Below are 22,246 nucleotides of genomic sequence, written 5' to 3'. Positions count from 1 at the left end.
ATATCCAAAAGATACCAAACACTTGATTCTTACACTATCACCTATCTTTCTAAAAAGTGTATTGTAGATTTCAAGCTATTTAAATCGGTATGTAACAAGGAGATCAGATCAGCTTTGCGAAGAACCAATACGACTTTCTAGATATTAAGCAATACAATGCATAACAGGATATAACGCATTATAACAGCTAAACACATTTGACCAAGTCTTCGCCTTCTCTTTCGTATTCGTATTCGCATAACGTAGCATGTGACTAACCCCTGTGGTCCCGTTAGGAGGACAGCTTTCAGAATTTTTTTTTTCATTCTCCCTTTCAAATCCCCTCCAAATTGATAGGTTATATATTTATATATTCGACTCAATTAATCAATTCTATTGACTTAATACTTGGTTAATATCATTTTATTAACAATATAACGATGTCTGCTCCTGCTGCTACCTTCAAAGTTGCCGATATTGGCCTTGCCGCCTTCGGTCGTCGTGAGATTGAGCTTGCTGAAATTGTACGTAATTTTTATATTTGCATATCACAATTCCTAACATAAATTATAGGAAATGCCCGGTCTCATGCAGACTCGTGCCCGTTTTGCCGAAGCTCAACCGCTCAAAGGTGCTCGTATTGCAGGATGTCTCCATATGACTATCCAGACTGCTGTTCTGATTGAGACACTTGTTGCACTCGGAGCCGAGGTCACCTGGTCGTCTTGTAACATTTTCTCGACTCAGGATCATGCTGCTTCAGCCATTGCCGCTGCCGGTGTGCCTGTTTTTGCATGGAAGGGCGAAACTGAGGAGGAGTACGTGTGGTGTATCGAACAGCAGCTTAAGTCGTTCAAAGACGGTAAGAAGCTCAACCTTATTCTCGATGATGGCGGCGACCTCACTGCTCTTGTCCACTCCAAGTACCCTGAGATGCTCGAGGGCTGCTACGGCCTGTCTGAGGAGACCACTACCGGTGTTCACCATCTCTACAAGATGATGAAGGAGGGTGCTCTTAAGGTACCTGCTATCAATGTCAATGACTCGGTCACTAAGTCCAAGTTCGATAACCTCTACGGCTGCCGTGAGTCGCTTGTCGATGGAATCAAACGTGCCACCGATGTTATGATTGCAGGCAAGACCGCTGTTGTCGCTGGATTTGGTGATGTCGGAAAAGGATGCGCCATGGCTTTACACTCCATGGGCGCTCGTGTTCTTGTCACTGAGATCGACCCTATCAACGCTCTCCAGGCTGCCGTTTCCGGTTTCCAGGTCGTTACCATGGAAGAGGCAGCTCCCAGTGGTCAGATCTTTGTCACTACCACCGGCTGCCGTGATATCATCACCGGAAAGCATTTTGCCGTCATGCCCAACGATGCCATTGTCTGCAACATTGGTCACTTTGATGTTGAGATTGATGTAGCTTGGCTTAAGGCAAACGCCAAGAGTGTCGTTAACATTAAGCCCCAGGTTGACAGATATCTCATGGATTCTGGTCGTCATGTTATTCTTCTTGCGGAGGGTCGTCTTGTCAACCTTGGCTGTGCCACTGGACATTCTTCGTTCGTCATGTCGTGCTCATTCACTAATCAAGTTTTGGCTCAGATTGCACTTTTCACTGCGAATGATAAGGCTTTCCGTGAAAAATACGTGGAGTTCTCAAAGTCAGGTCCCTTCACTGTGGACGTCCATGTGCTGCCTAAGATCCTTGACGAGACCGTCGCTCGTCTTCATCTTGAGCACCTTAACGTCCATTTAACCACTCTTTCGGATGTCCAGGAAGATTACCTTGGTGTTGCTTCCGTCGGTCCTTATAAGTCCGACATCTACCGTTACTAAGTCACGCTGATCAATTGACTTCCATCTTCACTTTTAGTTGCTTTCAGATCCCGAACCAAGTCACGTCGCAGCCAAGCAAAGCTAAGCCAAGTTACGATCTTTATTTTCCGCCAAAAGACTCTCGCTCATTGTACGATGGAGTTCGTAGACTTGTACATTGATATTTCTTGCTTTTTAGTTCAACCTATATATAGACGGGAGTTTTCGGTTTCTTGCTTTTTTTGCTTATGTTATTTTGCGCTTGGGTTATCGGGGATACAAAAAAATGTTTTATTTTATGATCTTGCTATTTAATATGTTTTCAACAACTAGTCCTCATCGATCCAAACCTCGGAGGATTTATAACTTAGGGTTTCTATGCTTGGTGGACTGGTATGCTTGGTTTGAGATAGGATAGCATCTGTGGATATTGGATTATGGTCAGTAAGTTTCGGATTGATTTGATGCTTTAAAGTTGAGATTAAGAGGTTAGTTGTTGAAAATGATGAATATACTTTGTCGTCCTAAGTTATTGTACCAAATGTAGAATATCGATAAACTTGATTAGATTCAGATAGGATTGATTATAGTCACTATGGAATTTGTTGGATCCAAATCTGCTTGAAGTTCATTCTTTTCCAATGATGCTGTCAACGGTTCTGCAGGCAGAAGAAATTTGACACTAAAAGATCTGGAGGTGGGATAATATTCTCAAGATTTGTAGAACAAAATCATCAGGCATTTTAATTTTAAGAATAAAATTTTTGACTTCATTGAGTCTAATGCTCCACATATCATTTGCATCTGCTTAGCCCAAGATATATTCTGTCTGTGCAACATAATGAAACGAGTACTGAGAAGACTAGTATAGTTAGGAAAGCATTACAAGACGTTGCATGATCTTGAATGACAATGCAGCTACATAGGTTTTTCAGCATTAAATCCATAAACTAATCTAATGGGATAATTTTAAGAGATGTTACTGATAATTGGTCGGTAAAGCTGTGCAGCATCAAATGAGAGCAGACTAGTTTAAGGAACTTCCTATTTAGGTAATGTAAACAGCCGTTAGGATTTTTGAAGATCTAAAGGCAGGAAATTACTACAGATACAATTTACTATAAGCCAAATATACACTATATTATAACATAACTGTAAACTATTCTATATAGTTATAACCGATTCGAAACGATGGCAAATCGACACTCCAAAAACCACGATCAATTCCCAGATCAGACGGATCAGATACTTGTTGAAGGTGGAGATAATCTTGTGTTGTATCGATTTTTGGATTGTGCATATCCAGGGAATATCAGCTGTGATTGCCTTGATTTCTTGTATCCTATCAGTGACATCGATTTGCAGTCAGCCTCAGACTCAGATTCCAAGTCCGAGACAGTGTTTGAGTCGGAGCCCGATTCCCTGAACAAGGCCAAATCAGGTACACATGAGGAATACGCCGCCCAAATCGGAAAGTTCTACATGTCAGAATTCTTAAAGAGTATTTCCCTGGGTAAAGAAGAGCTCTATGCACGAATCTATAATCTGGCCGACGCTCAAATCGACGAGTCAGTTATGCAAACAGTTGAAATGCTAAAGCTCAAGTATGGCACTGACGAGGATTATACCAGTATTCACTCAAAATTACGGGAAAAAACTTTCTTGCGCCGCGAATTTGTCCGCGCAAGACAGCGATTGATGGAGAATCAGAATTATTCAGCGCAGGTGAATGATATGATGGCTTGGAGGGAGGTTTTCAATAGAGATGACTGGAAAAAGTACATGTGCGACGAATGCAAGCAAAATGGTGTCAAGTTCGAGTTTGGACGTGACGATTTCAAATGAGGCGGGGTTTGAAAAATTTGTACTCGTAGAGATAGTATAGTAATTGCATCAGATTGACATTGGTAACTGTGCAGCAGCAAATAGATATGGAATATCAACTAGTGAATACCTAAATGATTCCGAACTTGATTCTGCTTCTGAAGATACAGGAACAGATATTTGAAAAGCATACTCATAGACGCATACATTTACCAATCCAGCAGATGCAAATGCCTCCAGCAGTTCACCAGGTTTGATACCTCCATGATGGTGGACATGATAACATTCATCTTTATGCCGATGGACAGAAGAAAATAAATTTGCAGTTTCATCGGAATATTGTAAGTCAACTAGCGCTAGCCACCCTTGCGGTTTGAGCAATTTTGCTGTCAGGTTGCGAATCGATTCCGACAGATTTAAGTGGTGGAAAGCCATGGAAGATATTATGACATCCGCAGGTTGTATAGGCACGAGCGACTCGGAGTTAATATCAAAACAAATAGCATACATTTCTTGCGCAGCTAATCCTTGATCCTGTGCTCGTTTATTGTATTCAGCCACTGAGTGTGGATTGATATCTATCCCAATGAATTGAGGTCCGTCCATCTCAGATTCGTCCTCATCTTCATCATCTTCGCTGTCCGCCTCCAATATTGGAGCAATATAATGGCTCAACGCTCCAGAAGAACAGGCAAAATCGATTATCATTGCTGATCTATCTATCGAGTTCCATATAGTGTCATACGACGCTATACACCGTGCAGCTCTCTCACGGACTTGTTGTCGTGCCCGCTGACGTGCCCTGTTAATATTGCTTTCGCAAAGACTTTGATCACTCATTCCTTTTCTGCTCAACCTGCAGATTTTTAACGTTTTTTCCAGCTGATCATACTGATTATCTGCCACAACCACACCGAAAAAGAATGCATGGCAGTACTCTTACCAAATTCAAAGTAAACTTGGAACCGTGCACAATCAGCCGAGCCGACTCAATCATAATGTCCCTAACCCGATATGCCACCAAGAACTTGCGATCAAAAGCCCGATATTCCGCACCCGACGATCATCGCCGGGCTTGTGAGAGCATTACTCAATCGGTGAATAAGGGGAAGAGCATAGTTATGATAAATAGTAAGAATAAAAGCTTTCTTGATCAGACGCTAAAATGACGAAGATTTCTGCGCGGCAGTTGTGATAGAACTAATTCGACGGGGCATTATCTTGGGTACCTGAAAACCTGAATATCACAAGTTATTGTCCGTGCACTAGTACCCTGAATAAAGCCGGGCTTCTCGGCGACTTTTTACCTTATAACGGGCAAAGGTCATCATATGGTGGTCATCACGACAACCAAAAACGGGCGATACTACTAGCTCGGTGGGATCTGCTTGAACTGGAATAAAATTAGATTTATATGAATTTGCCTAGAATCTGCGAAAGAAGCCTATTTTTTGGCGAGCCTTACGTGTTTGAATTTGTTCAAGGTACCTGGTTTTATTGTGCGCCTGAAGCAGCCTAGTCTAACTGGTCTAGCAGCAACTTCAATCCTCCATTCGGCCTTCTCAATCATCTTCGTTCACTGCGATTGTCGTCTTTAATTGCTTGATTTTTGTTATTCTGATGGAGTGAACAGGCAGCTCTTGAACTGATTTGTCGCCATAAAAACTCATTGGTTTTCGTAAGTCGAATACTGTCGAGGCTAGCTCTTTGCAAGGTAAAGTTAATGCTAACAGCTATCAGGATTAGCAAGCATTTTTACAAACCGGGAACATGCAGAGACCTGAAGGTATTTCACTTTTAATCGCCGAGCTTTTTGTTCTCCTGATTTTCACTCAGCTTGTCGCGATCGTGTTTTTTGCTGTGGTACGCATCTTCACCGGCATCTCGATTCAACGACTAGGCTACTTCTCACTTCGTCACATTACGTTCACTCTTCCTTCAGGCGCTTACCTGGAGATAAGCAAAGTGGAGATAAACTTCCATCGTCCAGCTTTCTCCCGTCCGTCCTGGATTACATTTACGGTCGCCGATATTTCCATCTATCTTGATCATGAACAGGACCAGCATCATAACAGCCATCTCCCAACCCCATCATCCTACAGACCAGCATCGGTGTCAGATTTTCCACCACAAACTGAATCCACTCCGCCATGGATTAAAGCTTTGCAACTTCTGAAAACGCAGAAAAGAAGAATTCTCAAGTTTATTCTTTTTGCTGATTTCAATCTTCGAAATGTTGCTCTCATATCTCGAGATGTCGGCAAAATGCGCGTCCGCAGCATAGCACTCTATGCCGATCTACTTGATCCAGCTCAGGCCTTTTCAGACCCAGCTATTGTAAGATTGGGCAAAGATGTCATTGGAGCAAACTGGGTATTTGCAATCAAGGATGTATTTTATGAGTCAGACCATAATCATGCAGAACAGCTACTAGATCTTTTCCTACTTAATATCCAAGACATGTCTCTGAAGTCCACAATGGAAACAAAAGATCTTGTTGTCAATCTTCGTGTCGGAAACTTGACTATACCGTTTGATTCTTATTCCTCTTTTCACAGACGTCTTCGGGAACGACGGAAACTCCGCCATGCGCGTTTGAAAGCTGCTACTCCTGTGACTTCCGCTTCTTCTGCCACCAATATTTCTAAATATAGTCAAGACGATTTTGTAGGCGTTTTATACAGCCTCGTGGATACAGTTCGTGAAGTTCGAGTTCACGTCTCGAAGGCGGGCATCTATAGGTTGTCTCCGCAAGATAAATACAAGCAACTCTCATTTAGCATGTCAACCAAGGAATTCACGGTCGATATTCGCAGACTCAATCAAAATAGTCCAGGTCATCGCATGCTCTTCCCTGTCGAAGATATTTCTCATCAAGCAATCATGACTGCGGTTGCTATCACCGTTGGGATCGATGATTTCGATACAGATTTCCATGATGAATTAGTTTATATACCCATGATTGCCGCTACTTGTACTACAAATCTTTTAAGAAAAGCCTTGGACATATATACTCATGCTACTGATGATCGAAATTCAAGTTTACTTAAGGGTAGTTTGACTATCACTTCCCCGGCTATCGACGTTCGTGCTCGTCATTTACAACCTTTTCTTGCGATTCTGTCAACTTTGTCAAAGCAACAGGATGAAGTGACTGTTTCTGCCCCTGTAGCGATATCGATATCGGGCAAGGAGCACTCGCGGCCAAGTTTTGTTCAACTGCTCCCTCGAACAATGATCAAACTAAATATTGAAGAGCCAGGATCACGAATCAAAGTAACCGACGGTGATCTGGATTTACCCATAAAGAACGAGCGACGCGCCAAATTTGAATCCTTCGATAAAGTAAATGGTTTGAGTAAACTTATTGCGGCAAATTGTTCGATAATTCACTGTGAAATCGAATCATCTCATTCAATCACTCCGCATCCAAACTATTCTCTAACTCTTGCACTTCGGGTTGCCGATTTCAAAGTTTGGGCACGCGGCGAAAAGAGACACGATCTTTTAAAGGCCAGTGTTCTAGGTCTGCGAATAGCTGCAGGGACAAGCCCATCTCTCGACGTCTCTCTCAATGTATCTTTGCATTCTTTCGCTCTATATCTGACGAATCAAGATACAATCGATAATCTGAAAGAGCTCATTAGCCATATTCGCACAAACATAAAAACTTCTTCGGATGAATTGGATCCGGGCAAGAAAGTCAAAAAGGCTGCACGCAAAGCCAAAGAAACCGCTTTTGATCTTTCACACTCAAAGAGAAATTCTCTCATGAGCATTCCTCCTTGGCTTTCTCATATGCATCTCGAAGGATCAGAAGTTGTACTAGGAGCAGCTACTCAAGATACTCACCCTGTTGGCTGTGAAATTTCGCATGCTGTGCGTGGAGTTGCAGTGAAAATCGAGTCTTGGATCGTTCAGTATAAACCAAACATCCCTCCAGGTTCCTCCAATTCTCGTCGGCGGCCACCTACTAGACCTTCAGGTTTGCGAACAGACTCGGTTGCTAGTCTGAGTGGCTCAGAGTTTCTCCTCCCGACCAACAAATCTACATCTAGCAAGGTTGAAACAGGCCGCAGGCAGTTGGCTATTGGGCTATGTGGTCTAGAAGCCAGTACTATTGATGAAGTGTGTAACATCTTGGATCCTTCTGCACCTGTTTTTACTATTCCCGATATCGAAATGGCTTTAACGGGCTATATTGAGAGAGGCCAGACAATACTGGAGTTTAATCTGTTATTGCGCAAAATGACTGCAAACTATTCACTCTTTAATCATTATTCGATTCTCCTTGCAGTTCAGGCGTTTAAGACGAGTCTAGGAATTGCTATTGCCTCAGCATCTCCGTCGAAATCTAAACAAACGTCAAAAGATCTGGTATTTGTCGATGTTCGTACACATCATATCCGAGTGAAATTCAACCTACCACATGCGGATCCATTACTTCTTGATGCTGTTGGACTCGACTTTTCTAAACGTAGTCATGCGGTGCCATTACTAAAGTTGAAGTATTTCCGAGTATTCACACAGGCACCATCGGTATCTCATGCTTGGGAACGATTGTTAGTTTTTTCGCACCTTCGAGTGGAATTACAGAATGATGGAAAAAATCAACCAGCTGCTGTTGAATCCCAAAATGAAAAATTGGACTCTGAACATCTTAAAGATGACATTTCTGTAACTATGGATTCATTGTCGGTTTCCATTCCCTCCGGTTTGGTGCTGTATAAAACTATGGATGATGTCGTCACTACGACAAAAGCGATTAAGCAATTAAGTCATCAATTTATATACCATTCGAGTGAATACGTACTAGCACCTCAGGCAAAGAAGCCAGTTAGAGTTCCGCGTGTCCGAGCTACTTCTAGGATCATTGAAATACGACTCGATGACGATCCGTTTGAGGCTCGATTGTCACTTATTTTCACAGTCGGTATGATTGAGATGCAGTCGCGACTCGCCCGAGAAGCTGCGTTTGAAGCGAAAGTCGAAGCATTACAAACTGCCGGTCAGAACCTTGAAGGGAAGCCTGGCGGTAAAGAAGATTTGGAAGTTATGAAGCCACCCAAAAAGCGTGCTACATTCAGATCGATGAAGGGAATGAAGCATAAACATCGCGACAAGCTGCGTTCTGGAAGTGGAGGAGGAGCAAATGGTATTCCGATTCGATATTCTCCAAAGGAAGCGGAAATGCCGTCTGCCTCTGCTAGTATTTCTACTGAACTTGCATATGAAAAACTGAAAGAGCTGCACTCTCAATCTTGGATATATAGAATCACTAAAGCCAGACGTATTCGTGCTCATGCGGTTGCAACGAAACGAAACAAAATGATTGGTGCAGATGAAGTTGAGTCTGATCTTACATCTGAAATGAATGTGATAGCAATTCCAGATTCTCCTCCGTTGTTCCAAATGATGCTGTTTCAACCTGATATTCTCATTGACAAGCCAAGTTTTGATTTGATTGATGTGCATAAATTTCTTCATACCGTGGGCAAAGGCATCCCGGAGGAAACACAGTATTCTCTTCTGGTGCCTTTATTCATTCAAATTGATATGGATGAGTTTAGGATAATTTTGCGAGATTATCCATTGCCGCTGTTCCATGTTCCAGCTATCAAATCGATGCAGGTGGGAGATTCTCGCGCCTGGTCGCTCAAAAGTGACTGTGTCATTGCTGAAGAACTTTTTGATGAATCGTCAAATAGATACATTCAATGCCCTATCGCTAGAGGGTCTAATCATTCTGATAGAGATTACATACTCAAAGTCACGCGAACCATCTCCGCCGTGAAACTGTACTCTAACATGGATATCAATATTGCAACTGCTGACCCGACCCGTATTACCTGGGCTCCGTCTATCCAGCCTGCTATTCAGGCAGTAATGATGATCTTTGATACATTTACCAAACCTCCTGTGGACCCATCGCCCAAAGTCGGATTTTGGGATAAATTACGGCTTATCTTTCATTCAAAAATCCGGTTTCATTGGTGTGACGGTGCGGTTCATTTACTTTTAAAGGGATCTCGAGACCCGTATGAAGTTACTGGTGCAGGCTCTGGTTTTGCCATGTGCTGGGAAAATAATGTTGTATTCGATGTTAATCCTTCTGATGATCAGCGTGAGTTTATGCGAGTCGATTCGAATGATTTTTTGCTTGCTATTCCAGATTTTTCGTATTATGTTCGACAAATGCAGGTATCTGATAATGCCGAAGACACAACTAGCACTCTAAGTAGTGCTTCAGACTACTCTTCTAAAGCCCAGTTTCTGAAGGTCGTGATGAAGCTCTCAGGAAACGTTCAGTGGAAGGCAGGATTGTTATTTGAACGCAACCTGGGGGACGGTTTCGGACGTACATTTGAATCAGCTCCTCATTATCAAGTTCAATTGCGGCGGCCAAATACAATAGATCCTTCGAAACCATATGATGCATATTCTGGTTTTCGAAGTGATTATATCCACTTAGCACTCTCGGTCATATCACCCCGAGACGCTGCTTGGGATCCTTCGCAACCGCGATCCAAGTCAACCAGTATAAACAGTATCCATCTGACTCCTCTTACATTCATGCATTTTTTCAAGTGGTGGGATTTGTTTGGTGACAAAGTATCTTTACCTGTCCGAACAGGTAAACTATTTCCGCCGATAATGATTTCGAAAAAATTTGGCAGACATTTGGCTTCCATCAAGTATCAATTTGTTTTGCAGCCATTTTTCATTAGTCATAGCTATCTTTATCGAAAGGAAGATGACGCACCAGCTAAAGGAACGAATGCCGTTGGAATTAAGGGCAGGGTAGCGTCATTTATGATGGACTTGCATCAACGTCGAGAATTCTACATGTATACTGACAAGGTTCTAAATGTCCAGCGCAAGCAACGACGGATGCGTATGAATATTGGAGAAGTAGATTTCCAAGAAGCTGATATTCGCGGGGTAACAGCTACCTTTAAAGATCGAACTCCTGAAGAGTTGGTGACCCAGATTGGAAATGCCTCGGTTTTCAGTTCTGAACCGACTTCTCCGACACGATCTAGCGGCAACATTCCTCCCCTTGCAAGACTAAAAGTTTGGGATAACGATCTGACATGGGTTGACATTGATGATTTTACAGAGCTAGAGTCTTTTGTTGGGAATGGAAACTTGTCTTCAGTAAGGGTCATACCTTGGATGTTCACGCCACGATTTACTTATTATCGCCAAACCGAGCACAAGCACGAAAAATCCAACGATAGCAATAGCTCCGAAGTTGTGAAGCCGTTCGGGAACGAGCCTTCACATATTTGTTTGCAGAATCAGACTGGTAAGTTATGTTCTATTTGGTGATTTGAAGTAGATGCCAAAACCACAATTTTAGATACAATTAGATTTCAGACAGAATTGATTGCAGCACGGGCTCAAGAACTGGAAAAGCAAATTGAAGTCAACAAACAACAGATGGAAGAGTATCGACGACAAGCAAGATTGTCAACAGAGAGTAGTGTTGCTAGACAAAGGGTGTGTATTTGCTTGATTCGACGAATAAAAGTAATTGCTCTACTAATTTTATATTCAGTTTATAAATGCTAAAAAAGACGCTGAGATGTTGGAATACAAAAGACATACACTACACCAATTGTGGATTTCACTCCTGCAATCCACTGGTCATATATCCAGATCCGACTTAGAAAACAGCATTTGCAGAGATCCTGAAGAAGCGGAGATTAATCAAAATCTTTTTGGAGATGACAAATTCGATGTGCTGTCGAATTTATATGACCTGCGAGCCCTAGAGGATGAAGCCTTTTCAGATTTTAATAACCGTTTCATTTTCCACAATGTTCAGATACGTTGGAATAACTCTATTCGGAATGCGATTTTTAATTACATTCATCAGATTGGTCATCGAAAAGGTCTTGTGTACTATATGTCACGACGAGCAATCAAGTTTATAGATGATTTGGATAAAGAAAAGAAGAAGTTTGCAGCTTCAAAGCAAACAGAAGTTACGGATGTGGATTCTGCAATGTCAGATATTGGATCCGGTCGTTCGCAGGCAAAATCAGACGTTGATCCGGACCTTGAAGAGATCCTCACACGTTCAACCTCGAGAGTCACAGCTCACCAGTTGCTCGCGAATCGGCAGAGGCAAGCAACGGAGAATATGATATCAGATTTGCTGGCCGATCACGAGCATTTTGTGGTTTCTGATGAGACGAAACCAGTAAGGCAACCGGGCACACAAAATCACGAGCACGAGCACCATCACCACCATCATCATCTTCATCTCCATAATAGTGATACTAGTTCATCTGTTACTGCAGGCGAAAATCCACGCATCGATGGAGCGCAGTTTGAGCATGTGCCGATGTTGGAACCGGCAAGTTCGCTAAGTCCGATTTCAACATCATTGAATGGGCATTCGGATCCGCCGTCAGTGTCGAATTTGAGCAATGCAAGTACCAGTGAGGATACATCAACAAACGAGTATGATCATGAGTCTTCAGGAACTTCGACAGACTCAGATTCGGAAGACCTTTCAGATATTCAGAGCATATTTGAAGATGGCGATCAAATCAATCACGATGTACTTCAAAATTTGGCAGAACGATATATTGCTCGAAGTTCTTATGTGATTCGACTACTTGGCCCACAAATCCAATTACAAAGTGAGACTAATCCTGATGCTACCCTGATTGTCACTTCGCAAAATATTGAGCTTAAGATTATTTCTATCATGGATAAGAATGAAATTGAAGACGATGTAAGTGGATTGGTGCAGAGTCGCTACTCTGCAAATCTGGATAATGCACAGTTTTTCGTATTCCAAAAGGAAGAAATGCGAAGACAGTCACATTGGCTGTTTTCTAGCAGCTTGTATGGAGGAACTAGGCTCAATAGTGCGGTCGGGCTCGCGCATTACATGCCTGTTTCTGCCGTTTGGCCACCCTGGGTTCCTGTTGAAACCATATATGACGGATGTGCGCTCAAAGACAACATGATAACGGAACGGACATCCTCATCACTTTCATATGATAAACACAACTCATTGCGTTTAAAGACTGGCGACCGGGTTGTAAACAGCGTGAATGCGAACTCTGTTGCAGTTACAAAGGAGATTGATCAGTTAAGTGTCGATTTCCCTAAATTTGTGACCGCTATGGACTCGCAACAATATTATTCGTTGTACATGATAATTATGGACGTATTAATTTACTCCGAACCGCATTCAAAGAAAAGTAACGAGAGGTTGGAGAAGATTCTACTTGCAACAGACTTCAGTGATTTGTCTGGTGCTGCTGAAATGGTCGAAAATTTACAACGAGAAATTCGACAGTTGCTTGTGATTCGTCACCAGTTCCAGATCTACGCTACCGAATTAGATGAGCAAAGTTGGCATGATTTGCGAAACGTAATGTCAGAGTTGAGGAATGCCACAAATGAATTATTATTCACTATGAAGGCATTAACTATTGGCCAGCGACGATTTGAAGACAAGCGGGAGCCTTCGAAAAATCGAGGGCAGCTAGAGTTATTCATAAGAGGGCATCAAATCATTGCTCATCTGCTTCTCGATGACCGTACTCCGTTTGTGGATTTAGCAATTGCAAATGGAACCTTCAGACGCTTAGAAAACACTGATGGATCCAATTTTAACACAATTGAGGTTAACATGATGCAAGGAATCAATTTGTTACCAGACGCATTGTATCCGGAATTGCTTTCTCCATATTTTGCGGGTATGAAAGATTCGGATAAAAAGAAGAAAGCGTTACGAGTATACTGGTACATGCTGGAAGCTATCGGCGGTATTCCGGTTATGGATCATTTTGAGATCAATCTGATTCCGATGAAACTGCAGCTAGAACATGATACGGGACAGAAATTATTCCAGTACATATTTCCGAAGGAATCGCATAGTATTGGTTCCGAAATGTCATCGGCGGCCCCGGAGACGAATGAAACTAGTTCATCGTCCTCTGAGGAAGAAGACTCAAGCTCGGATATTATTTTGAAGGTACCTCATCGGGTATCCTCAATGAACTCTTTAGTGCGCCACGGACGTTCAAATACTGTTTCGAGTGTTGGATCTGGGTCGCAAACACGAGGCCTTCGATCACTTGGATCGACAGAAATTCCTAGCCTGCCTAAGCGACCGAGTTTGCTACGGTCTCCGCCATCGAACGGATCTGTGACATCGCTGTCGAGAATGCAGGGTAGTACTGGCTCAATGATCAATGTGGCAAGTGATACCGCGTCGGTGAAGTCATTTGTGTCGACTAATAGCGATTTTAATCGGCCTTCGATTTCCCGTGGATTCAATGAAACTCTAATGGACGACGATTTGAGCGAAATGGTCAGTCGAGCATCGAAGTTTATTACTTTTGTACATGTAACGATTCCATCGGTCGTGATGTGTATCTCGTATAAGGTACGTATTGTTTGGATTGTATGGGGACGTAGGAAGTATATGAACTTCTTGTTGACAACCTGCTTGCCTGTAGGGTAAAGGAGCGAGAAACATCGAAGATGTGAATGACTTTGTGTTCCGATTACCGACTCTGGAATATCGCAATAAGACGTGGTCAAATCTTGATTTGGCAAATCACATGAAGAAAGGTGAGTCCATAACGTGCTGCTGAAAGGGAAAATTCTAACAGATTGAACCAAAGATGTTATTAAGGCGCTAATTTCGCATACGGGAGCGTTGATCGAAAACAAAATAAAGAAAAGCAAGCCGTCCAAGAAGCGGCACATAACACCGATCCGGCAGATTTCGGACTACGCCTCGTTCATGTCTCTGGCTGATTTATCTGAAGTGAAGGACAACAGTTCGAGCAGTATAGGCGCATCGACGAGTTCATCGACTAAACCTGCCAGTCCAAGAAAGTAGGTATATACTATAGAGCATATCCTTTGAACATGTATATTAGAAGATAATTTTGGATGTATATTATAGTTGTCATAATTTCAATACGCCGGCCTCGTAGTCGATGATCGCAGATATATTTGCTTTAGGAGGAAACGGAACTAGAGTAGCAGTCTGTAATCTGTGTAGAGCATCGAGAATACCTTTCGTTGTCAATTCACTCACAGTAATCAGATATCCAAGGTCTTGCATGGCGATCGCGAGCTCCGACTGATGGCCATGCATGAGTAACGGATTTGCAGCGACGACCAGCAGCGGTCTTGGATCGATTTCTTGTCGAAGAGTATCTAGAATTGTTCCAGCACCAGCATGGCTCAGCACGATTGTAGACGCAGCCAATTCTGCAGAGAAACCTTTGGTTATTGGAAACCCATCAACAAGAATTCCGAGTGAATTGAATAACGACATGTTCGTTGCCGTACAGCTGTCGAAGCGCAGCTGTGAACTGGCATTGGATCCGTATTGCACTCTTATTGACCGGATATGAAATGTCGACACTAATTCCTTGAGAATTGTCTCCGAGCCGAGAATAGCTTCAAATAGTTCACAAAATGGGAACGTTGCCCCTGATGTAATAAACAGTCTATTTGCCATGATGTAAATTGTTTGGATATGTTAAAATATGCGTAAGTTAATTCGTACCGGAAGCTTATACAAATCTATATGTTGGGACGTTGCTTAAGAATGGTCGCCTTTATAAACCTTTTCAAAATCACTAAAGAATCTATGACTGCAAATAAATGGATCTAAAAAAGATAGAAACCTCGAATTCTTCGGGGAAAGTACCAGTTAATGAAGAGTCTGCAGCTTCAGCGGGAAAAAATGGCATGTTGTCTACGTTGGTGGACGGGAATCCATACTTCACCGCGGTAAGTTCATTCCTCGTGTTAGTTCAATGTAGATGGTACTGATATAATCCAGGGATTCGGATTGATGGCTATTGGAGTGGTGTTAACTGCTGGACGGCAGGTGATGATTGCAAGTTCCAGTTTCATATATCGACAGATGCTAGTGGACCTTGAAATCCCCTCCAAAGATAAATCTTACATATGGTTTCTAGACTGGATGGCACGAGAATCAGTAAAGTCGGGGGTAGTCAAAGATGGCTCTCCAGGTGGATACTTTATGCGGATACGCAATTTATATTCGTCTTCCCATCATCTCAGTGTTCAGACCAGTTTTAAGCAGCATGACAATGGAAGTGTGACGACGAGTTTCAATCTTGTTCCTGGGCCGGGAAAACATATTTTGCGTTATAATGGAGCATATATCCAAGTCAATCGCGAACGATCCAGTAGATTAATGGATTTGACGTCCGGAACTCCTTTTGAAACGATAAAACTCACTACACTTTACCGTGACCGCGACATATTCCGCCAATTGCTCGCAGAAGCAAATGATCTCGCTGTCAAACAGCAAGAAGGCAAAACCGTCATGTACACATCCTGGGGACCGGAGTGGCGACCGTTCGGACAGCCTCGACGGAAGCGAACTCTGAATAGTGTGATACTAGATGAGGGGGTCGCGGAACATATTGTCGCAGATGTAAAGGACTTCCTGTCATCTGGGAACTGGTACTACGACCGGGGAATTCCCTACAGACGAGGATATCTACTGTATGGACCTCCTGGAAGTGGGAAAAGCAGCTTTATTCAAGCATTAGCCGGTGACCTGGATTACAACATTTGCATTCTGAATCTATCTGAGCAGAATCTGACAGACGACAGACTAAATCACCTAATGAACCACATACCTGAGCGCAGCGTGCTGCTACTTGAAGATATTGATGCAGCGTTCAACCAGCGCGAACAAACCGACGAATCCGGATTTCGAAATTCAGGCGTCACATTTTCGGGACTACTAAATGCGCTTGATGGCGTAGCATCTTCAGAAGAACGATTGATTTTTATGACTACCAATCATCCAGAACGTCTCGATCCCGCGCTGATTCGACCTGGTAGAGTCGACGTAAGAGAGCTACTCGACAACGCGTCTCCATACCAAATCCGTAAGATGTTTCGTCGATTTTACGACAATCAGGAAGACTGCGAAACATTTGTGGAAAAAGTAGAAGCGCTGCGTTCTCCAGTTAGTACGGCCCAGCTACAAGGCTTGTTTGTATATAATAAGGCCAATCCACAGGGCGCCATTGACATGGTACCCTTTTTAAAACAGTAAAATTTTTTCTTATTGAAAACAATAATATAAATAATATTAAAAATTCATCATAAAAGATACAAGGGTAAATTACAGGCAGATACAGTTACACATACTGACTCAGCCATCTGATGCCTTCGCCGTAACCTTGGCGCATGACCACGGAGCACATGAATACTTCGATCGGACGAATGTTTTCCAAAGGCACCTTGCCTTTGCCTGTGGTCTGATACAGACCCAATGACATGCGAAGTTCATCTTCAGAGACAGCGCCGGGAGCGTCGATTTTGTTTCCGAGAATCAAGAATGGCACTTTTGAAAGCTCGTCAATAGCCAGAAGAGCATCGAGTTCAGCCTTAGACTCGGAGAACCGGTCAACATCTGCGCAGTCAACTAAAAAAACAATGCCATTGACCTCAGGAAAATAATCCTTCCAAAGACGACGAGCTTGCTGGTGACCTCCAAGATCAAATGTTGTGAATTTGCAGTTTCCAATCGCAAGTTCCTCGGAAGCTAGAAAGATGTAAGCACCAAGCATCCAATAAAAATTAATATTCAGAGTGCCTTACTAGGATGAAGAGTAGGCTGCAGAGTTGCAAGCCGATCGTTCTATATCGTCAGAAACAGCAAATCGTATAGTTATCTATATTCAATCTTTACCTTGAGCATGTGGAGCAGAGTTGTCTTACCGGCGTTGTCCAGGCCGAGGAAGAGTAGCTTTGCGTGCTTATTCAAAAGCCCAAGCGATGCAAGAACATCGTAAACTGCAGAAAGTATATTAGTATAATAGTATAAAATAGCAGGTTTACTCGAATACTTACACCAATTAAGGATAAACATGCTTTGAGTTGGCGATCTATTTATTCGTCAGAATAGCTTCAAGCTCCACACCACCGAGCACACTTACGTCAGAATAATGTGTGATTCAAGTGTCAAGCCAGACAATGTCTTCACAGTTTAATACGATAGGTTCGATGATCCTACTGCAAGTATATAATTATGTAATCAGTCGTCAGACCTGGTAGTTCTAACAACAACAGCACTGGTAGTAGATAGTAGTGCAGTGGTCATTCAAGTGCAGCACTGCTGGCACAGTTATGCTCTTTGGCCATTGTGTCACCGAAAAAGTTTTTTCCCAAGTTATAATTTTCTCCGTGATAGAGCTGAAACGCAGTGACCTAATAGTTCGAACTGAGCACATAAAATAAATACGATAGAGCAGACTAGAATCTCCGATTCAGTCTATAAAATGGTTCAATTTGTGCTATACGAAGAGCCGACCGGATACGCACTGTTCCAGGTCGTGATCGAGCCGGATTCGGTTGGTGCCAGACTTAAGGAAGTCCAAGAAGCTGCTAACGATTTTGCGCTGTTCAATAAGCTTGTGAAACTTACTAGCTTTGCACCTTTCAAGTATGTTGTTATTCACGAGCATAAAGGCAATAGATAAGACCAATGAAACTAATTTGAGGCAGAGGAGCTGCTCATGCGCTGGAAAATGCAAATGATATTGCAGAGGGTGCCGTCAACGACCATCTGAAGAATTTGCTCGAGTTAAATATTCCAAATAGCACGAAAAAGTCTAAAAAATCAAAGACCGTACTGGGTGTGTCGGACATCAAGCTAGCTGCCGGAATTAAAGAGAAGTTCAAGGGAATTGAATGCGATACATCTGAGGTTGTGCAAGACCTGCTCCGTGGAATTCGTCTGCATGGAGTAAAGCTTCTGAAGCAACTTCAGGATGGCGACATTGAACGTGCACAGCTTGGTCTCGGCCATGCGTATTCCCGATCCAAAGTGCAGTTCAATGTGCAAAAGAACGATAACCATATTATCCAGGCCATTGCTCTTCTTGACCAGCTGGACAAAGATATCAATACTTTTGCTATGCGTGTCCGTGAATGGTATTCTTGGCATTTTCCTGAGCTGTTCAAGATTGTTAGTGACAATTATACATACTCCAAGCTTATTTTATTCGTTCGAGACAAAGCGTCTTTGAATCAAGATTCGTTACATGACCTTGCTGCGATCGTCAATGATGATGCAGCGATTGCGCAGAGCATCATCGACGCAGCTCGAATCAGTATGGGCCAGGATATTTCCGAACAGGACATGGAGAATATTATGTCATTTGCTGAAAAAGCAGTTAACCTTTCTGATTACAGGAAGCAGTTACACAGCTATCTTTTGGAAAAGATGAACACTGTCGCACCTAACTTGTCTGAACTGATAGGCGAAATTGTTGGTGCGCGTTTAATTTCGCATGCCGGTAGTTTGACAAGTTTATCGAAATATCCAGCATCGACTGTGCAGATTTTAGGTGCCGAAAAGGCTCTATTTCGTGCACTTAAGACCAAGGGTAATACTCCGAAGTATGGACTGATCTACCACTCCTCATTCATTGGCAAAGCTGCTCAAAAGAACAAGGGCCGGATATCACGATTTCTGGCTAATAAGTGCTCTATTGCGAGTCGAATCGACAGCTTTTCGGACGCACCTTCCACCAGGTTTGGCGCGGTTATGAAGCGTCAAGTTGAAGAACGTCTGAATTTTTACGAGACCGGAGCTGCACCAACGAAGAACTCCGAGGCTATGCGCGAGGCACTGGATGGCGATGACGAGATGGGCGACGACGAGTAGATAGTTTTGTATATTTATATGTTTTGTTTCGGATGAAATGGGTTTTAAAGAGTATAGGAACTTAATAGTACAGAAAAGTTTTTCATTATACGTACATACTTGAGTGGGGAGCTTGGTGTTTTCTAAAGACAGCCATATTAAGCTCAATAGCAGAATTCGCAGAAAGAAGTTTTCCGAGAACTGTAGCCGCTTTAGTTGCGATTTCATCCTCTACGAATTCATGGTCCACTATGCCTTCTGCGGAGACGGCGATTAAAGCAGCGCTCAAGCTTTCGAGTTCTGCTTTGGAGATCACTGCTGCGTAGATTCCTGTGACATAATTGGGCGGTTTCATGAGTAAACTTTGAAGATCTTCCGACAGAGAACAAGAAGAGGTGGACAGCAGACTAATCTCTGACTCAATGGAAGGGAGACATGTTAAGATGACAGTTGATTTCGGCCTAAGAATATTAAATAAGTATTCCGCAAACGGATACGCCATCTGAGCTGGAACCTGCCGGACACGTATCCAAGCAACAGATCGGTTTCCGATTTCGCCGCTCATGATTGGACACATGATACTTTGCAGGCTTCCCTGGACCGCTTTGAATCTGACCTGAACGCTGCCGATTTGAGCCGTATGCGACGAGCATGCGAGCAATATTGCTTCGAGCGGATAGGCACAAATTAGCATGACATCGAAAGACATTTTATCGCACAAAACGATGATTTGCTCGGACTCAGTCTCGTGTTTATCGGAAGAAAATTCGTAAAGCTCGTCAGAAATATCTGGATGGTTCTGCTCGTCGTCCGACGACTCGTCGTGTAGCTCGTGCCGGGCAGCGGGAACGTCGAGCCAAGGTTTGAACTAAAAACAGTCAGTCATTAGCAACAACAGCGGCATTACTTCTATTCACCAGCATCTTTTCTATTAGTTCTGTATAGGACGGATTTCGTGACAGATCAAAAAGTGCACTTTCTTGTCGATTCAAAGTTATCGTCACGTGATGTTCTTCCCAATATCCATCTCATCTCTGGCGGAAATCAACAGATCAAATTGTTCAACAAATTTCAACATAGACTGACAAATGCCTCGTGCTCGAGGGCCGAGAGTAAAGCGAGCCTATGCAAAGGTTTCTCCTGCTGCTGCTCGGCCGGCACGCCAAATGTCTATTGATGTGGCGATTGCAAAGTCGATATCTAAGGCAAATTCTGTGTCGACATTGCAATCGACTATAGTTCAGAACACGGCGCAGCTCGAGCATAGAGACAACTACAGAGATGACAAAGATGAAATTGATGAAAGCACATCCTCAGATTCTGAGCAGTATGAACCGATATCACCTGCTACCGATCAGTGGACAGACAAGTACGCTCCTAGAGATGTGTCGGAACTGGCACTGCATGGTCGTAAATATAAAGATTTACGAGATTGGCTCAATCGGGTTTTTTCAGGGAAATTGATTCAGGTGAGCTTGTATGTTAATCCTGATGATTGAATCTAATCAGCTAGCGGGTTTTGGTCTTAACAGGTCCGACGGGCAGTTCAAAGACAGCAGCCCTGCAGGTATTATCAAATGACCTTGAATTTGACATTATCGAATGGACAGAGCCGGTGATGGCATATGACACAGCAGGTCCAGATTATATTTCTTTATCGAAGCGATTTGCAGATTTTGTGTCGTCAGGCCAGCGGTTTGCAACCATGAACCGGACAGTGGAGGCTGAGATCACGCTCGACTTTCGATCAGTTCCTCGACGGCGAAGGATCATTCTGGTTGAAGACCTCCCGCTCTCTGTTATCACGTCGTCTTCTTTTAGAGAAAGCTTTCTGCAAACAATTTCATCTTTCATCTATACACCTACAGTCGATCATGTTCCGCTTGTGTTTATTATTTCTGAGATCGATCGTAAAAATGGATCGGTCAATGAGATGGCCTTCACGGCTGATTCTGTGCTTGGACGAGACCTAATGGCCAACGAATTGTTGACAAGAATCTCATTCAATCCTATCAATAAGACTCTAATGAACAAAACTCTTAAAAGCATTGCCGCGAGACAGCGACTCAACATGAAGACTGCTGTCTCGCTGATATCCAAAGTCACTGACTCCGGTGACATTCGTTCGGCCATCAACGCATTGCAAATGTGGTCGCTTACCAAGGGCAACTTTGTTCCTTCAACCAGGGAGATAAGTTTGGAAATATTTCATACAATTGGCAAAGTTATATATAACAAATCAGACGCGGTCGAAAGCATCGTAGAAGCAGTTTCGGGTTCTGATCTTGTCTCCATTCTCTTTGAGAATTATCCCCCGTCTTGCGAAAGCGTCGAAGTCCTTGACAATTGCATGTCAAATATTTCTACTAGCGATTTATTTCTTCGACAAAGATCCTTTCGCGATTCAATTTTTGATCCGGTGCTGGAGAATTCTATATTAGCTCCTGAAATAGTCGTTCGGGGCTTGAAAACCTCGCTGTCCGAGCAGGTTTCTAGGCAGCCCATTTCGATCAGAGATTATATCTCAACCTCCACTCCTTCTGCACTCTCCGCTCCAGGCCATGCGGGCCACCAGATCACAATGCCGCTGACTTACTCTATCTACAAACGACAAGCCAATCTTCAATCAAAATGGTACCTCTACAACCGTTCCTCTTGTAGCGGAGCTATGCTCTCTACTTCATCCAATGTGTCCCAGTTCATGGAGACTGACGCCTTCTGGATGTCCCTCATCACAAAAGATGACATGATTAGACAAATCGGTGGTCTGTATAGTATATCTGGTGTAATTTCTCTCTCAAGCCACGACTCTCCCCTTCCGATTGTCAGTATGAATTCTACAGATTATTCAATATCAGACGAAATTTCAGAATCTGACGAAAATGATACAGCATAATATAAGATGATATTAACTGCAAAGGAAAGCTAATGCAT

The 22,246-nt window shown here is 43.0% G+C and overlaps 10 protein-coding genes across 10 annotated transcripts; 6 read left to right on the top strand and 4 right to left on the bottom strand.

The window, feature by feature from the left end:
* Nucleotides 1–419: 419 nt before the first annotated feature.
* Nucleotides 420–1,818, top strand: V1516DRAFT_619627 (Adenosylhomocysteinase; the record flags this gene model as incomplete). The annotated part of the gene is made up of 2 exons (XM_066919462.1): nucleotides 420–503; nucleotides 553–1,818. 2 exons carry the CDS (start codon nucleotides 420–422, stop codon nucleotides 1,816–1,818), a joined length of 1,350 nt encoding a protein of 449 aa, XP_066779057.1.
* A 1,170-nt stretch (nucleotides 1,819–2,988) lies between these two features.
* V1516DRAFT_684213 (uncharacterized protein) lies at nucleotides 2,989–3,642 on the top strand (the record flags this gene model as incomplete). Its single annotated transcript, XM_066923553.1, has 1 exon — nucleotides 2,989–3,642. The coding sequence occupies one exon, from the start codon at nucleotides 2,989–2,991 to the stop codon at nucleotides 3,640–3,642; it is 654 nt and encodes a 217-aa protein (XP_066779056.1).
* A 48-nt stretch (nucleotides 3,643–3,690) lies between these two features.
* On the bottom strand, nucleotides 3,691–4,461 carry V1516DRAFT_662850 (S-adenosyl-L-methionine-dependent methyltransferase; the record flags this gene model as incomplete). Its single annotated transcript, XM_066920467.1, has 1 exon — nucleotides 3,691–4,461. The coding sequence occupies one exon, from the start codon at nucleotides 4,459–4,461 to the stop codon at nucleotides 3,691–3,693; it is 771 nt and encodes a 256-aa protein (XP_066779055.1).
* Nucleotides 4,462–5,391: 930 nt separating this feature from the next.
* V1516DRAFT_684211 (golgi-body localization protein domain-containing protein) lies at nucleotides 5,392–14,272 on the top strand (the record flags this gene model as incomplete). Its single annotated transcript, XM_066923552.1, has 5 exons — nucleotides 5,392–10,930; nucleotides 10,985–11,124; nucleotides 11,183–14,038; nucleotides 14,112–14,226; nucleotides 14,268–14,272. 5 exons carry the CDS (start codon nucleotides 5,392–5,394, stop codon nucleotides 14,270–14,272), a joined length of 8,655 nt encoding a protein of 2,884 aa, XP_066779054.1.
* A 70-nt stretch (nucleotides 14,273–14,342) lies between these two features.
* V1516DRAFT_194346 (uncharacterized protein) lies at nucleotides 14,343–15,436 on the bottom strand. Its single transcript, XM_066918722.1, has one exon. It carries the CDS (start codon nucleotides 15,128–15,130, stop codon nucleotides 14,570–14,572), a length of 561 nt encoding a protein of 186 aa, XP_066779053.1. The 5' UTR covers nucleotides 15,131–15,436; the 3' UTR covers nucleotides 14,343–14,569.
* On the top strand, nucleotides 15,080–16,761 carry V1516DRAFT_671208 (BCS1 N terminal-domain-containing protein). Its single transcript, XM_066921523.1, has 2 exons — nucleotides 15,080–15,405; nucleotides 15,458–16,761. Exons 1-2 carry the CDS (start codon nucleotides 15,277–15,279, stop codon nucleotides 16,712–16,714), a joined length of 1,386 nt encoding a protein of 461 aa, XP_066779052.1. The 5' UTR covers nucleotides 15,080–15,276; the 3' UTR covers nucleotides 16,715–16,761.
* Nucleotides 16,703–17,707, bottom strand: V1516DRAFT_634259 (ADP-ribosylation factor family-domain-containing protein). Its single transcript, XM_066919989.1, has 5 exons — nucleotides 17,601–17,707; nucleotides 17,515–17,549; nucleotides 17,354–17,457; nucleotides 17,263–17,302; nucleotides 16,703–17,206 (listed from the first exon to the last, which is right to left on the bottom strand). The coding sequence occupies exons 2-5, from the start codon at nucleotides 17,531–17,533 to the stop codon at nucleotides 16,800–16,802; spliced, it is 570 nt and encodes a 189-aa protein (XP_066779051.1). The 5' UTR covers nucleotides 17,534–17,549; nucleotides 17,601–17,707; the 3' UTR covers nucleotides 16,703–16,799.
* Nucleotides 17,708–17,773: 66 nt separating this feature from the next.
* Nucleotides 17,774–19,376, top strand: V1516DRAFT_194743 (uncharacterized protein). The gene is made up of 2 exons (XM_066918723.1): nucleotides 17,774–18,106; nucleotides 18,169–19,376. Exons 1-2 carry the CDS (start codon nucleotides 17,943–17,945, stop codon nucleotides 19,331–19,333), a joined length of 1,329 nt encoding a protein of 442 aa, XP_066779050.1. The 5' UTR covers nucleotides 17,774–17,942; the 3' UTR covers nucleotides 19,334–19,376.
* An 18-nt stretch (nucleotides 19,377–19,394) lies between these two features.
* On the bottom strand, nucleotides 19,395–20,256 carry V1516DRAFT_671200 (uncharacterized protein). The gene is made up of 2 exons (XM_066921522.1): nucleotides 20,230–20,256; nucleotides 19,395–20,180 (listed from the first exon to the last, which is right to left on the bottom strand). Exons 1-2 carry the CDS (start codon nucleotides 20,233–20,235, stop codon nucleotides 19,419–19,421), a joined length of 768 nt encoding a protein of 255 aa, XP_066779049.1. The 5' UTR covers nucleotides 20,236–20,256; the 3' UTR covers nucleotides 19,395–19,418.
* Nucleotides 20,257–20,478: 222 nt separating this feature from the next.
* V1516DRAFT_621602 (Rad17 cell cycle checkpoint protein-domain-containing protein) lies at nucleotides 20,479–22,208 on the top strand (the record flags this gene model as incomplete). The annotated part of the gene is made up of 2 exons (XM_066919532.1): nucleotides 20,479–20,781; nucleotides 20,826–22,208. 2 exons carry the CDS (start codon nucleotides 20,479–20,481, stop codon nucleotides 22,206–22,208), a joined length of 1,686 nt encoding a protein of 561 aa, XP_066779048.1.
* Between the last annotated feature and the right edge of the window lie 38 nt (nucleotides 22,209–22,246).

Source organism: Lipomyces oligophaga (assembly GCF_038497815.1).
Source record: "Lipomyces oligophaga strain CBS 7107 unplaced genomic scaffold V1516scaffold_2, whole genome shotgun sequence".
NCBI lineage: Eukaryota > Fungi > Ascomycota > Lipomycetes > Lipomycetales > Lipomycetaceae > Lipomyces > [Lipomyces] oligophaga.
The sequence above is the reverse complement of the archived record's forward strand: the minus strand, read 5'-3'. Positions and strand labels throughout refer to the sequence as shown.

Bases quoted from the DNA above. Each gene is read 5' to 3' on its own strand.
- V1516DRAFT_194346 (XM_066918722.1), bottom strand. From the start codon at position 15,130: ATGGCAAATAGACTGTTTATTACATCAGGGGCAACGTTCCCATTTTGT.
- V1516DRAFT_671208 (XM_066921523.1), top strand. From the start codon at position 15,277: ATGGATCTAAAAAAGATAGAAACCTCGAATTCTTCGGGGAAAGTACCA. The intron at 15,406-15,457 runs GTAAGTTCATTC...GATATAATCCAG, and splicing joins GGAATCCATACTTCACCGCG to GGATTCGGATTGATGGCTAT.
- V1516DRAFT_634259 (XM_066919989.1), bottom strand. The intron at 17,303-17,353 runs GTAAAGATTGAA...CTGACGATATAG, and splicing joins CTCTGCTCCACATGCTCAAG to AACGATCGGCTTGCAACTCT. The intron at 17,207-17,262 runs GTAAGGCACTCT...ACATCTTTCTAG, and splicing joins GCAGCCTACTCTTCATCCTA to CTTCCGAGGAACTTGCGATT.
- V1516DRAFT_194743 (XM_066918723.1), top strand. From the start codon at position 17,943: ATGGTTCAATTTGTGCTATACGAAGAGCCGACCGGATACGCACTGTTC. The intron at 18,107-18,168 runs GTATGTTGTTAT...AATTTGAGGCAG, and splicing joins ACTAGCTTTGCACCTTTCAA to AGGAGCTGCTCATGCGCTGG.